The 13,985-nt window shown below is 54.0% G+C and overlaps 2 protein-coding genes across 4 annotated transcripts in view; both read right to left on the reverse strand.

Annotated features, from left to right (window-relative positions):
• PFDN1 (prefoldin subunit 1) overlaps window positions 1-4,656 on the reverse strand; it is a 31,147-nt gene extending 26,491 nt beyond the window's left edge. For all 3 annotated transcript variants that reach the window (XM_079319514.1, XM_079319515.1, XM_079319516.1), the window contains exons 1-2: window positions 4,501-4,656; window positions 4,145-4,311 (exon numbers count right to left, since the gene is read on the reverse strand). In XM_079319514.1, coding sequence (XP_079175640.1) covers window positions 4,145-4,311; window positions 4,501-4,533 — 200 coding nt within the window. In that variant the 5' untranslated portion in view covers window positions 4,534-4,656. The remainder of the gene's footprint in view (window positions 1-4,144; window positions 4,312-4,500) is intronic.
• A 1,647-nt stretch (window positions 4,657-6,303) lies between these two features.
• Window positions 6,304-12,728, reverse strand: HBEGF (heparin binding EGF like growth factor). Its single transcript, XM_079319510.1, has 6 exons — window positions 12,571-12,728; window positions 12,188-12,358; window positions 10,104-10,281; window positions 8,070-8,225; window positions 7,864-7,956; window positions 6,304-6,783 (listed from the first exon to the last, which is right to left on the reverse strand). Exons 1-5 carry the CDS (start codon window positions 12,611-12,613, stop codon window positions 7,884-7,886), a joined length of 621 nt encoding a protein of 206 aa, XP_079175636.1. The 5' UTR covers window positions 12,614-12,728; the 3' UTR covers window positions 6,304-6,783; window positions 7,864-7,883.
• Between the last annotated feature and the right edge of the window lie 1,257 nt (window positions 12,729-13,985).

Raw genomic sequence — 13,985 nt, forward strand, 5'->3', positions numbered from 1 at the left:
TCATCAAGAACATTTCATTCTCTCGGGTTTCACCTGCATACGGTTCAGCCACCAAAAATCTGAACCACTCTTTCAAAAAAATTTTAAAATTCAAAATCATGTTATTACAGCTGTCCCATAAAATACTGTAATGGCACAAAGTTGTTTTATAGGGACAGCTGCAATAATATATTATGCTTGCAGAAAATCTTGACCCAAAAGTTGTGCTACAGTATTTGCTTGATTTATACTTATATTTTCTCTTTTAAGTGTTCTCCCATTTGCTGCACAAGTAAACTGATGATAAAGCAATATCAAACCAAAACTGACTGTCTATTTTGGCACAGCATGAAAAACTGCAGCACTCTTCTCACTGTGCCCCACACCAAGTGCCAGACATTTTTCTTCTGTAAATAAGGATCTTGTCCAGGTTATGGGCTAGAAGAATGCAAAGGGAAAGGTCTGAAATATTCAGACAGAATTCTGAAGCTTAAACATTCAGCATAGTTCTCAAAGCAACACGATGATATCAGTTCACAAATAGCTTAAGCAGAAGTCCAGCACAGTGGTAGCTGTCTCAAGCTACGTAACGGGCCTTTCAAAAGAGTATGAAGTAACAGAACTGAAATGTTTTTGGCAAGATGCCATCACCCAGATGAGATCCCAGCCTCAAAGATACGTACAGTACACAGCAATTCATCAGCTCATACTATGTGGCACTGACATTTCTTCTGTCAAACCAAAAATAGCTTTAGCAAAAGTTAATTGAGCCCCACATGCGGAGCTCAGTAAGGCCTCATCATGTTAAACAAACTGCAAGATTTCACAAAAAAAAAAAAAAAAAAAAAAAAAAAAAACCCCCAAAAAAAAACCCAAAATTGAGGAACAAGAATAACAAATGAAACTTTCACATTCATCAGCAGTGGAGGGAAAGTCTTCTGGGAGGGAAGGAGACTCAGGATAGGGGTTCAGAAAATAAAAACCACACAACTGCTTTCCAAGTAGTGCAAAAGGAAGTACCCAAGCAGGCAGGCTTCCTCCCAGGATGCAGAACGTCACCATAGTTCCTCAAGCCTTTAAATTCCACGAAGACCTGGAGTATCTTGTCCTACAGAAGGGTACGTGCTAGCCCTTTGCATACAGTCCATCCACCCAAGCTGGCAGAAAAACACAGAAACCCTATCAGAGGACAGATTCTAAGTAGCAGCTTAGATGGGTTAGAGGGGGGAAAAAAAAGAAAATTAAAAAAAAAAGTTAAGGACAGGAATAGAAGCACAAAACTTACTTCCAGCATTTAGTTACTCAAGCAGAAGAACCCTGATAATCAGAATTAACAGTGACACAAATCTCCACCCTTCCTGGATAACTGAAACCCTTTAGAGCTCCAGTATTTCCATGCTGGACTATCCAAATGATATTAAGACAGCACAAATAACACCTTTGGTCGTCAAACTCATGTCCATGTAGGACATCTGCTAATCTACTTCACAGAGCATGGCTTCTATGTCCAGGAGACCCACAGTGATCACTTCCTTTGGTCTCCAGTGGAACACCAGATGCCAGACTGCCCTTGGATTTCAACTCCTGCTCAAGGGTTGCTTTAGCCTGTTTTGCCAAAAGCCCAAGTTTCAGCAATAAATTCTCTGCTAGGGGTTGGAGTGGGCTCCAGGAAGTTCCTCGTGTACTTGGTGCAAGCTCTCTGCACCAGGATGTGACACAAATCACACCAGAGCATCACTGCCAATTGGCAGGGCAGCATTAGCCCCAAGGCTAGGAGAGGCAGGGCTCACAGAAATACCCTATCCAGCTTAAGCAGGGGAAAAAAAGAGAAAAAAAAAAAAAAAAAGAATTAATGAGTAGCATTCAGAAGAAGAACACTCTCTTAATCTGTATTTGCATAGCGACTAATACAACAAAGCCCATGAAGAGTTCAGTTTTTAAACAATATCACAATGCAAATATTTTCCTGCTGGTGCCTCTGCCATCCCCGAGGAGCCTGAGCTGCCTCGCACCTGTCTGGAAAGGGGAGGAAGACAGGACTCCCCAGAAGACTGGGGCTCCTGCACACAGCAAGGGAAAATGGTTCAGCACATCAAGAAGGTGTCTTACTCCTAAGGAGGAGACAGAAGCAGAAATGCACTTCAGACAGTGATGAAATGTCATCTGCTTCCCCCATGTGATTCACAGGCAGGATCATTTAATGATAAAAACTGACACGCTCGCATTTCAAAAGTACCTTGAGAGACTTCTCCAGTACAAAGGCACTCTGAACTTTCAAATTTTGAAAAAGCTTTAGAAAAACATGTTGACTACAGAATTATCTTTTACTCTTCATCTGTCTGCTCTGTGACAAATCCAAACAGAAAAAAAAAAGCCTTTTGAGACATCTCATGACTACTCCAAACACAATTGTTTGTTACATCTACAGCCTGCCTGGGTCAATCAGTCGCCTCTTCCAAGAGACCAGAATCTGTCTCTTTTTGATGTCACCAGCATCCCCACCAAGCCCAACATTTAATGCTCCTACTTGGAAAAGTTTATTTAGCAGGAACCCAGCCAGTTTGAACAGCTCCATTAGCCTGGGTACAAATTCCCTGAAAACTCTCAGCAAAATACAAAGTACACACCATTCCTAGCTTCCCACTCCTGCCTCCCTACAACTCAGCCTGGAGATTTTGTGGGCTGATGGATGAGGGGACTTGAAGCCTGACCTGGCTCACTGCTCAGTCCTGTGATCACCCACTTTGACACAAAGAAGGTGGGGTAAACAGGGTGGGGAAGAGGTCGATACAATCACCCCTTTTGGCAGCCCTCAGAGCAGATCCAGGATTTCACAAACCACATCCCGAGTTGGGCTGTCATCACTGTTACCCAACTCACATGAGACAAAATCCTATTTCTCAAATCAGAAATGCAGAAATCTAGTGTGATATTTGTCAAGCAAGCATGTGTTTCAGATTTGAAACCACTCTATGTGGTGAAACCTCTCAGTATAAAGACCACTTTATAGGGTCTTCTATCAGAGGCTGGTGAAATCTCAAAGTGCATTTCAGAAATCAATCAAAACACCTCAATCTGGTATAAGGTGTTTCTTTTGGCAGCCATCCAACACACAGAAGCTTTCAAGGGTTTGAAAAAAATCCAAACAATGACATTAGATCAATTCCCTGGCATGACATTGCACAGGACATTTCTGTAAAACATCTGTGCCAGAAAAACCTTGAGCACAGGAACTATGTACAGGGGGTTTTCAAGGAGTTGGACATAAACTACACTGGAAATGACTGAGACTGGGCAGATCTGTGAGTGCCTTCTCACAAATGCCAACTCTGCTAGTTGAAATTACAAACTCCCCAGAGGTGCCAGAGGACAGCACTGGGGCCAGGAGCTGAGTCACCAAGCACAACCACACAATACCAATGTAATTTGTAACAGCCCCTCTTCCAGGCAGTCAGTACCTAACCCCAAGAGCTAAAGAAATAAGCCTTGCTGCATTTTCAGGCAGATTGCTCAAATTAAAAATGAAAGAGAATGAGAAAAAGGAAACAAGTGAATGTGCTGACAGAAAGCTGACATGCTCTTTGTGAGGGGGAGAGCCTCCTGCCCAGGGCAACAGCCTGAGGGCTTCATAGAGACTCAGGATGGGGGTCTCAGAATCACAGAATCAATCAGGTTGTAAAACACCTCTGAGGTCACTGAGTGCAACCTATGACCCCACACCACCTTGTCAACTAGATCATGGCATTAAGTGTCATGTCCAGTCTGTCCTTAAACACTTCCAGGAACGGTGACTTCACCACCTTCCTGGGCAGCCCCTTCCAATGTTTAATCACCCGTTCTGTGAAGAAATTCTTCCTAATGACCTACCTAAACATCCCCTGGTGCAGTTTATGTGCCCTCATCACTTGTTAACTGGGAGAAGAGCCTGATAACCACTTCACTCCACTCTCCAGTCAGAAAGTTAAAGAAAGCAAGAACATTCCCCTCAAGCCCCTTCTTCTCCAGTCTGAGCCCCCAGCTCCTCCAGCCAGCCCTTGTGCTCCAGACCTTTCCTCAGCAGCATTATCCCTCTCTGAGCACGCTCCAGCCCCTCACGGTCCCTCCTGAGCTCAGGGCCCCTCTCCCGGCGCACCGAGCCGGTGTCCCCGCTCCGGCCGATACTCACATCCGCCCCACGCCCTCGTACATGCGGGTCTCGTCCACCAGCATCATCACCTCCGTGTCGGTGAGATGTGCGTGCTTCTTGGTCTTGGTGAGCTGTTCGATCTGCAGGTCGGCCAGCTTCACCTTCTGCTGCGTGTCCATCACCTTGGCCTGCAGCTCCGAGAACGCCTGGCCAGGGGAGAGCGCCGGGCTGAGGAGCGCGGGGCACAACGGCTCCCGGGCTGCGCGCACGAGGGGACCGGCCGGCGCCGCCGGGACACGGAGGGGGACACACAGTGGACAGGAGACACGTTGGAAGGGTAGGACACAAGGAGGGGGGTGATGAAAGAGGGACACACACACACGGGGGTCTCGTACCTTCTTGAGCTCCAGATCCACGGGCGCCGCCATCTTGTCAGCGCAGGGCGCTTGCGCAGAGGGGCGGGGACAGTCAGGGCTCCACCCGCACCCGCGAGCGGGAGGCGCTGTGGGACCGGCACCGGCACCGGCACCGGCACCGACCGGGCCGGGGGACGCTGTGGGACCGGCACCGGCACCGGCACCGACACCGACCGGGCCGGGGGACGCTGTGGGACCGGCACCGGCACCGGCACCGACCGGGCTGGGGGACACTGTGGGACCGGTACCGGCACCGGCACCGACCGGGCTGGGGGACACTGTGGGACCGGCACCGGCACCGACCGGGCCGGGGGACGCTGTGGGACCGGTACCGGCACCGACCGGGCTGGGGGCTCCCGTGGGTGTTCCCGGCCCGGCCCGCGCGGGGCTGGTGAAGGCCCGGAGTGGCCAGACGGCGAGAACTATCCCTGCCTTAGCTGGGAATCACAGACTGTTAAGAAACTGGAAAGCTCATCATCTCATCCCAAGGCCCCCTTGCCCTGGGCAGGGGCACCTTCCACTATCCCAGGCTGCTCTAAGCCCCATCCAACCTTGCCTTGGACATTCCCAGCGATGGTGCAGCCACAGCGTCTCTGAGCAACCTGTTCCCATCCCTCACCACCCTCAAAATGTAACATATGTAACCCAAATTTTTCTTCTTTCAATTTGTGCCTATTACTCCTTGTCCTGTCACTACAGTTCCTGGTGAAGAGTGCCTCTCTGGCTTCCTTGGAGGCCCCTTGAGACACTGAAAGGTTGCAATGAGTTCTCCACTCAACCTTTTCTTCACCAGAACAGCCCCAGCTCTCTCAGTCTGTCTTCATAGAGAAGATCATCCATTCTCCTCTTACCAAATTTATGGCTTGCTCTGGATGTGCTCCAGCAGTTCCATGTCTTTCTTAGGCTGGTAACAGCAGAACTGTACATGATGCAGGGGAAGAATCACCTTCGACCTGCTGGCCATGTTCCTTTGGATGCAGCCCAGGATCCTGTTGGCTTCTCTCTGCCTCGAGGCTCTCCAGCAGAGCCAGCAACTCCCCTGCTCTCACTTCCTCCCAGGGAAGAAGAAAGAACTGGTTTGGAGGTTATTTTTACTGCAAAGTAAGGAATTATTCCTGACCCACTGTATAAAGTGCTACTTGCTCAGCTCCAGGAACCTGCAATCACACCAAGAACAGCTGGGATTCCTCTCAAGATGAGTGTAAGCCCACTTCAGGATTTTTTTTTTTTATTTTTTTTTTTTTTTTTTTTTTTTTTTTTTTTCCAAAGCATTGAACCAGCATAAAATGATTTGGTCAGAAAGACAATCCAGTCCACCTTCCAGTGGACCAGGTTGCTCAAAGCCACATTCCAGTCTGGACTTGAATTTCTACAGGTAAGGGGCAGCAACAGCTTCTCTGGGCAACCTGTGCCAGTGTCTAAATGCCAAATGCTGCCTTAAAACCAAGGACCATTCCCATTTGAATGGATCAGTGGCCAGAGTGGCTTTGGATGCAGATTTGCTTGATGAACAGACAAACATCACACCCCTCCCAAAGACCAGCTGGCAAAGATGAAGAAAGTCTCCAAAACAATCCACATGGGGCCAAGCTGGGATGGATCCGGCCCCCAGCCCCTTACAACACACTGCTCCCCAAGGATGGCACAAGCTGATCCCATAGCCCTGACCACACACTCAGGATCTCTGCTGCTGCTGGCAGTACCCCCACCAGCGTGGAATTGGTGCTGAATGCAGAATTCTGATTCCTTCCCGCCTCCACGATTAAATTAACAATCCAAGTGTTTGTTACAAAGTGTTATTTATTAGAATATTACATTGCACTTAAAAAATAAGTGAGGTCTGACCCTGTCATCTTGACATACATGAAGGATGCAGGGCCAGACCTACAATAAATATAAATACTATGTACAGTTTATCTAAAATAAATATATAATTTAAAATGAAAAATATCTTGTTAAATAGCTGTTACCCTCCCCCCCCCTCCTGCGGCGAAGGAAGCCCCGAGCCCGGTCTCCTCCCTTTCACAGCTTGTTCCTCGGCACACACTGCAGTGGACGGAGAGTCCCTGTGCCCCGGCCAGCGCCGCTCCCGAGCCCGTTCCGTCCCGGAGGCCGCGGAGCTGCCGCGGTGCCGCCTCTGCCCGCGCAGCCCCGCCGGTGCCGTCCTGGCGCTCCAGCGAGCCCCCAGCGTGCCGCAGCCCCGTGCCGCTGGCGCCGCGGTCTCGCCTCTTCCAGGAGGTAGAAGTGCATTAGTGCCGACCCCTGCAAGAGAGAGGCGGGAGAGCTCACACCGCGATCCGAGCTGCTCCGAGCTCCCGGCGTGGTGGGATGGAGGTGCCGACCCACACACCCACCCCACGAGGAGAGCCCTTGTGGCCACCCAAGGCCAGCAGCCGCTCGCCGCCCTTCGGGCTGGACCCGAGAGGATTGGAGCAAAGGTACTCAACCAGGTTTCCCTTTCTGGGGACCACAGCACATCGCCTGGACACATCCACCCCAGTAATTACCAGGGCAAAGGGGACAGTGAGGAAAGTGCCTAATATCCTTCCTGAAAATTCAGCTCCAAAACAGCTCAAACTCCCACCCCCAACACTGTGATGAACATGACCAAAATTCTCCGAAGGCATTACTTCATCCTCACAAAGAACAATGACTTTTCTTTTTTTCTTTTCTTTAAAGAAGAGAAGTAGCTGCAATATGTATGACCACATCTAACGTCAGGATTTAGATCAGATCAGAGGAAGTTTGACAGATCTTCAGCACCCGGGCCTGCAGCCACCCCTGGGGCAGAGTACACACCCCAGCCCAGCCAGAGGAACATGACATGGGCTGGCAGCAATATCCCCCATGCCAAGCTGATAGGCACTGCTTCTGTGCAAGTAATAAGCAGAGTTGGAATGAAAAGGAAAGGGGTTTTTTACACATGTATATAAATAGAGACAATATCTAAGGAGGGGAAGTGACTCAGAGGGTCAGTGAGGGAGCAGAATGAGTGAGGAAAAAAACTAAACCAAACAGAAGCAGCTTCCTTACTACCAAACATCCCCAAAGCATGGAAAACCAGCACAGAGCAAGGATTTGGGGTTAGAAAGAAGGATGTAGGAATGATAGAGGTGCCAGGGGACAGGGTTTCATCAGGAAGGGGAAAAAAGAAGACTAGAGCCCCACAGGGCAGCCCATACTCTCAGCCAGCTTCTTTTCCAGATTCAGGCTGCCTTCAGCTCCTGCCTAGCTCTGGCACAGGAGCCAGATAGCCACACAACAGTCCCAGCCAGCACAAACAGCAGAGCCCCCAGATGTCCAGCAGCCCCACTGCTGCCCCATGCCCAGCCAGGGGCTCACCTGGCCAGCACCTGGCATCCTCAGTGATTCACAGTGATGCCCAGCTTGATTTTCTCTTCGTTTTCTACATCGTAGCCGCCCCTCTTGTGACACCTGTGAAGCCAAGCAAAGGGATGCTCAGGGCATGGAGAAACCCCTGCCACCCTCCTCTTGCACCCAATCTTCCCAGAGACACAGATGTGAGAGCTCAGTGCCATCCCACTCACCTGAGCATCAGCAGGGCTGCGATGATGACGAGACACAGGGAGGACAGGACAACAGCAACGACGGCCAGGGCTGTGGTGTGGTCGTACGCGCTGGGCGGGTGCTCCACCGGCAGCAAGAGGCCGTGGCAGCGCTCTCCATGATAGCCTGGCTGGCATCTGGGAAAGGAGGAAACTCATAAAGGTCAGGTGGAAAAAGGACAGGAGGTCTTCATGTCCCCCACACCCCATAGGAAGGCAATGCCTCTGTGCTCAGCCTTAACCAGCACCCTGCTTGTTCCCCACAGTCCCCACACCCTTGAGCTGGGAGGTCTGATGTTACCATCATCTCTATTGTACTGTTCAATTTAGCTTCTCCTGCACCTAGTGAAGGCTCTTAGAAAAGCTGAGCTCTCCCCCAGTAGAAGGCACTGGGGTCTGTGCTCTTCCCAGTCACCATCAGGCAGACACTGGTTGCCCAGACCACCTCTGGAAGTTTGAAGGGAGCAGTGAGGCAACTGGCCCAGCATTTCCCATGGAGCAGGATGTCCCTGCACACCCTGCCAGCTCAGAGGTGTCCCATCCCTGGAGACTTGGGAGGTTGCTCATGTAACAGAAATAACACTCCACACAGGCTGGGAGGCTTCCAGCCCTCCCTGAGCCACATCACACTGATGCAACCAGATAAATATATCCCTCTATATCCAGCACCACTGACCCTCAGGCTGATCTCCAAGCCAGACTCAGTCCAGCCCTCCTCCTGGGCTCACAATGCCACATGCCACCATCAACTTCCAGGCACAGCAGCAAGGCTGGGAACAAGGCAAAGGTGCAGGACTCAGCTCATTCTACCCTGTGCCCCAGGAAGCAGCACTCCAGGAAACCCTGTGACAGAGGCACAGCCAACCACCAAGAACAGCCACAACAGGGGTGACACCAGGCAGCACAGGCCTCTTTATCAGAGGAGACTGGGGAAGTTGGCCACTGTTACTAAAAGCTCTGATGGCTCAAAGAGATGCCACCCAGGGGTGGACCACTGTGCTGAAGAGACGCAGGTAGCCTCCAAGCCCCTGCTGCTTGCCTGTGTCCCAGGTTCTCTCCCAGCCTGGCTGTCCCAGACCTAAGCTGAGGTGTTGCAACCCACATTGTGCTGGGTCACCAACCCAAACAGCCTGCAAAGATGTTCCCTCACTGGCAGTCCTGAGCCCATGTACAAGCCTCAGCTTGAACAGTAAGAAACTAGGGAGTTAGAGGAGCTCTGTGGAGCTTGATCCCTGCAGATTGCAGATCCTGTGGGCACCATAAGCCAAGAAGCTATTATCTTCCCTGGGCTCAAGGCTGGGTGGCTCAGAGGATTGATAGTGAAGAACAAAGCCTCTTATATATCTGCCAGCTCAAGTCCTGCCCACGTCAGCAGGGATCAAATATGCACCCTGGGGTACTTCCTGCAGTAGCAGTGCTGTATCCAGATACCCCAGCAGCAGGCAAACACTTTCTCCTCCACTTGCCTCATCTCCCTACTTCTTCTGCACCCAAGGAGGGTGGGCAAGGAGGAGTACACAGCCCTGTCTCTCATCAGGCCAAAGGACAGCTCAGCCATGGCTTTGGCAGCATGTCCTCAAAGGTGCTGCCTCCACTCTGCTTTGATGGGAGCGTGGCAGAGATGCTCCTCCCACCTGCACTGATGTGCCCCAAGAGATGCAGGGGCCCTGGCATCTCAGACTGGGGGATTTACAGTGATAGGGTCAGGAAGAGGTTTCCCACATCAGACTTGCAGAAGCCCTCAGCTGCCAGACGCCAGCCCTACACACCATTCTGCAGACCCCAGCTCAGCCAGAGCCCACCATGCTAGCAGGGAACCCTGGCTCTGAGGCCGTGACAGGTTTTGGGGGAGAAGTGGACACTTCCAGAAGTACAAGGAAGAGGCCAAGTCAGAGCTGTCCCTGCATGGGTAGGGAGCATGCACTAAAAATATCTGTGCTTTTCGTCTGCCTGGCCTGGAGAATTGAAAGAACCATGACTAAGTCTCCCCTGCACAGGCACACACCAACAACTCACATGCAAGAGGGAGCCCCCAGCTCTCGGATGTACTTGCACTCGCCGTGAATACAGAAATCCTTGTACTTCCTCAGGCACGGGTCTCTCTTCTTCCCCAGGCCTTTGCCTTTTCTTCTTTTATTGCCGTTCCCTTTTTTCTTGGGAGTAACAAGGCCTTGAGGCTTTGACAGGAAGGCAACTGAAAAACAATTTGGGAAGGAGACAACAGCAGTCAGATCAGCTCCACGTGCCAACCAAAAGGAAGGCAAAGCCATATCCCAGGGCTGCCACAACTGCTCAGCCCTGGCTCCCTTTGTGCTGGGAGCTGCCCCCGAGCCTGGGGTGGGGGGGGGGGGAATATTTTTTTTTCAGCTCCTCACAAATATCATGGCCTTTCCAATTCACAAGAACAATTCTCAAGGAAAGAAGGGAGTCAGGCAGGGGGAACAGAGCTTTATACATGTCAAATGCTGCTATTATATGCACCAGTTTCCACTGAATACAGAACACTGCTAATTGCCCCTTTATCTGGCCTTTATTTCCCTGACAAGCACAGGCTTTTCTAAGACCCTATTCATGACTCTGATGGACTCTCCTTCCCGTGGGCACAAGGATGCCTTACTCACCCCAGGGCAGGATTAAAAGAGCGAGCCTGCCTTAAGTTTTGGTTTTGTAGTGCCAAGGAGATGGTGAGGGCATCGTTCCCATGAATTACAATGGGATGTTTTAATTGCAGCACGGTAACCAGCGGCTTTTGGTGCCAGGCCAGCCCCCTGTTGGGTTGGTGGGAACCAGAGCACCAAGCTCCTCACCCAGATACAGCCCAACACTAGCAAGGGTATCGAAATGGTTTTTAAAGAGTGCAGATGCCAAAAAAGTCAGCTCCCAGCTTGATCTCACTAGATGCTGAGGTGTTGGAGAGCACTCACTGCTGCAAGGAGGATTTTTTTTAGTTCCCTCCGAGCTATGGTGCTCAGTAACCCCGGTGAATAAAGCCACGGGCTGCTCGGGGAGGACAGCACGGCAGAGTCCAACCTGACAAGTTGTAACCTGCCCAGTTCCTTCTCAGCCACTTCCTGACAGAACCAGCGCCTCTCACGCTGGCACACACCGCTTGCACACCTAGCAAAGTTATTTCAACATCCTCCACACTGCGCCTGGAGAAAACCGATACTCCAGGAAACTCTGCGGCTCGGAGAAACCCGCGGATAAGGCAGACAGCAGCTCCGTCCCCTGCCTCCCCTGCACGGAGGGTTATCTCCCAGCCACAGCCAGCCGACCCACACTGCTGCGTTTCCCGGGGCTGAGTAGCTCAGCCCGGTTTTGCCACCTTTTTGTCACAGTCTGCTGGCACAGTCAGGAAGAAAAAGAAAACAAGGAAAAATGGGAGGGTGAGCTGTAGGGAACAGAGCACGCTCCTGATGCCAGGTACTGCCCTCGGCACGGCGCGTGTGCGAGGCACAGGGACATGCCACCCTCTCAGCCCGCCACGGCTCCCCGTCCAACCCCCATGAGAAAACCCGGGACGCTCTCTGGAGCCATCCCGGGGCAAGGAGCCCGGCGGGGGTGCTCGGGAGCCCCAGAGAGCGGCAGTGCCCCCACCGCCCCCGTGGCGGGGCCGCCGGCTGACGAGCCCTGCCTCGGAATGAGGAGCAGCCGCGCGTGGGCGGCGGTGACTCACGGCGGTCCCCGCGCCGCGGCCACCACCGGCCGGCCAGCGCGGGTCCCGGACACGGCAACCCCGCCACGAGGGCTCTGTCTCCTCCCGGCCAAGCAGCTGAGAGCCCGGACCCCCTGGAAGCCGCCCTGCAGGGGACTTCAGGAGCACGGACAGACCCTGGCAGGAGTGCCACTGCCCCGTGCTGGTGCTGTTCCCACGGGCTATTCTCACTCGGGTGTGCTGCCGCCGGGGCTCGGTAACTGGGGACTGCCCCCACCCACCACTGCAAGTCCCTCCGAAGCGGAAGAGGAGCTGCTGCCGGGGCACTCACGGGACTGAGCCACGATCAGCCCGGCACCTTCGCGACCTCTCCGACACCAGCTGCCCCCAGCCAGACCGTCCCGTGCCCCCGGCCCCACCCTGAGACCCCTTATCCTGTCCATACCTCTCGGCAGCTCGCTGAAGTCGTCCCCCGAGGCTGCTCCGCCGCCCTCCTTCTCTGGGCTGCCGCCGAGCAGCGGGGCCGTGGCTGGGACGGGCACTCCGCCGCCGCCCTTGTGCAGAACCTCGTTGTGCAGCTCGTCCCGGCGCAGCCCGCCCGCCGCCGCCGAGCACACTGCGGAGAGAGCGGTCAGGACTGGGGGCTGACATTGTCCTGCCCGGCACCCCCCACGCGGGACGGGGCCAATCTTCCCGTCTGCCCACACCCAGGATCGCCTAGCCCGCATTGCCCAAGAGCATTCCCCCCACATGTTCGGGACCCTCCAGTCGAGCACAGCGCTGGGATGCGTTGCCTGCACCCGGGACCCTCCTCACATGAGCCCGTACCTGCCGCCAGCAGCGCTTGGATCAGCACCGCCCGCCCGTCCATGACCCACGGGCACACACGTCTAGCCGCTGCCGTGCTCCGCTCGGTGCCGCAGCAATGCCCGTTCTCGGGCACAGTGGCCCTGCCGCGGGTAGAAAGCTGCGGGCGGCGGGGCGGGGCGGGGAGGGGCTTCCCCGCCCCGCCCCCTGCAAGGGCTTCCCCGCCGCCCCCGGGGGCGTCCCGCCGGCCGAAATCGGGATGGGGATCGGGATCGGGATCGGGATCGGGATCGGGATCGGGATCAGTGGGTTCTCCTCCCTCGGGAGGCGAGCCAGGGACCGACCCAACAGCCACCGCCGCCCTGGTGAGGCTCCGCTCTGGCTGGGCTGGGCGGTGAGACCCCGGGAAGAAAAGGGTCTCTGCAGGGCGCGGAGCCAGCGGAAACTGTGGCCCCAGCCATAGGGAGAGGAGGAGGATCCCGAAGGTCCCCGTGGTCCCAGGCCCCAGCTGGCAGGTGCCTGAAATGGCCCAAGCGTGCTGGGGGAGTGAGTGCAGCTCATAAGGGGAGCATCAGGTGAGAGGCATGACCTCGGGAGTCAGGGCTGCACCTCTTTCCTGGCTCTGGGGATGGGGTGACACTCACAAAGCGGACAGAAGGCAGCAGAGACCCTTTCTGTATCCAAGGCCTCCTTTGTGCCCCTATGCAGCCCGAGCGATCGAGCCACAGCCTCATCTCACAACATCCCCCCAGCCAGCTTCTGTCCCTTGTCCCTATCCCAGCCTGCTATGCCTGGGCACTGCTAGAGCTTCCCAATTCCCTTCACCATGCTGCCAACCGTGTGCTGTGTTTGGCCCCATCCTCAGCACAGTTGACAGAGCAAAAAATGTCATTGACGTCAGCGCCAGGCGACTGCAGGGTCCTGCTCCTCTCTCCTTTGGGCCAGCAGAGGCCCCTGGCTGTTTCCTCGAGGTCCCGATCCCCCAGCCCATGGCTGGTTTGGGCTCAGCTAGGCATGAGCAAATATTCCTGCCATTGTTGTTGCCGTCTCCAAGGAATACCACCGGATCTGGCACCCCCCCCGCTCACACCCTCCTTCTTGCTCAGACTTGACTTTTGCAATTGTCTGCTGGATGTTTTTCCTTCCGCCTCCTCCGGCCATCAGGAGCCCAAAGCCTTTGGCAGTGGAGTGAGATGGTGGCACAGGTGAGGGGCGGTGCCCCTGGACAGTCCTACACACTGGCTCCTGGTGAGATCCCCATGTTGAGATGGAATTTTTTGCCCCTGCCAGTCCCCCACCACATTCCCAAGGCTGGGCTGGGCATGTGCAGGCAGTGTGTGCGGGCAGCATTTGCCAGCTGCCCTGGCACCTCAGGAGAAGGAGGTACCAGCTCACGTCACTGCCAGGGAGGCTGCTGGCACAGAGGATTGGCAGTG

The sequence above is a fragment of the Erithacus rubecula genome (assembly GCF_903797595.1).
Source record: "Erithacus rubecula genome assembly, chromosome: 16".
NCBI lineage: Eukaryota > Metazoa > Chordata > Aves > Passeriformes > Muscicapidae > Erithacus > Erithacus rubecula.

Excerpts from the sequence above, each read along its gene's own strand:
- HBEGF (XM_079319510.1), bottom strand. The coding sequence starts at position 12,613 with ATGGACGGGCGGGCGGTGCTGATCCAAGCGCTGCTGGCGGCAG. Across the intron at positions 12,359-12,570 it reads CCAAGCGCTGCTGGCGGCAG|TGTGCTCGGCGGCGGCGGGC; the intron begins GTACGGGCTCAT and ends CTCTCTCCGCAG. Across the intron at positions 8,226-10,103 it reads CTGGGGGCTCCCTCTTGCAT|ATGCCAGCCAGGCTATCATG; the intron begins GTGAGTTGTTGG and ends CTCCTTTCCCAG.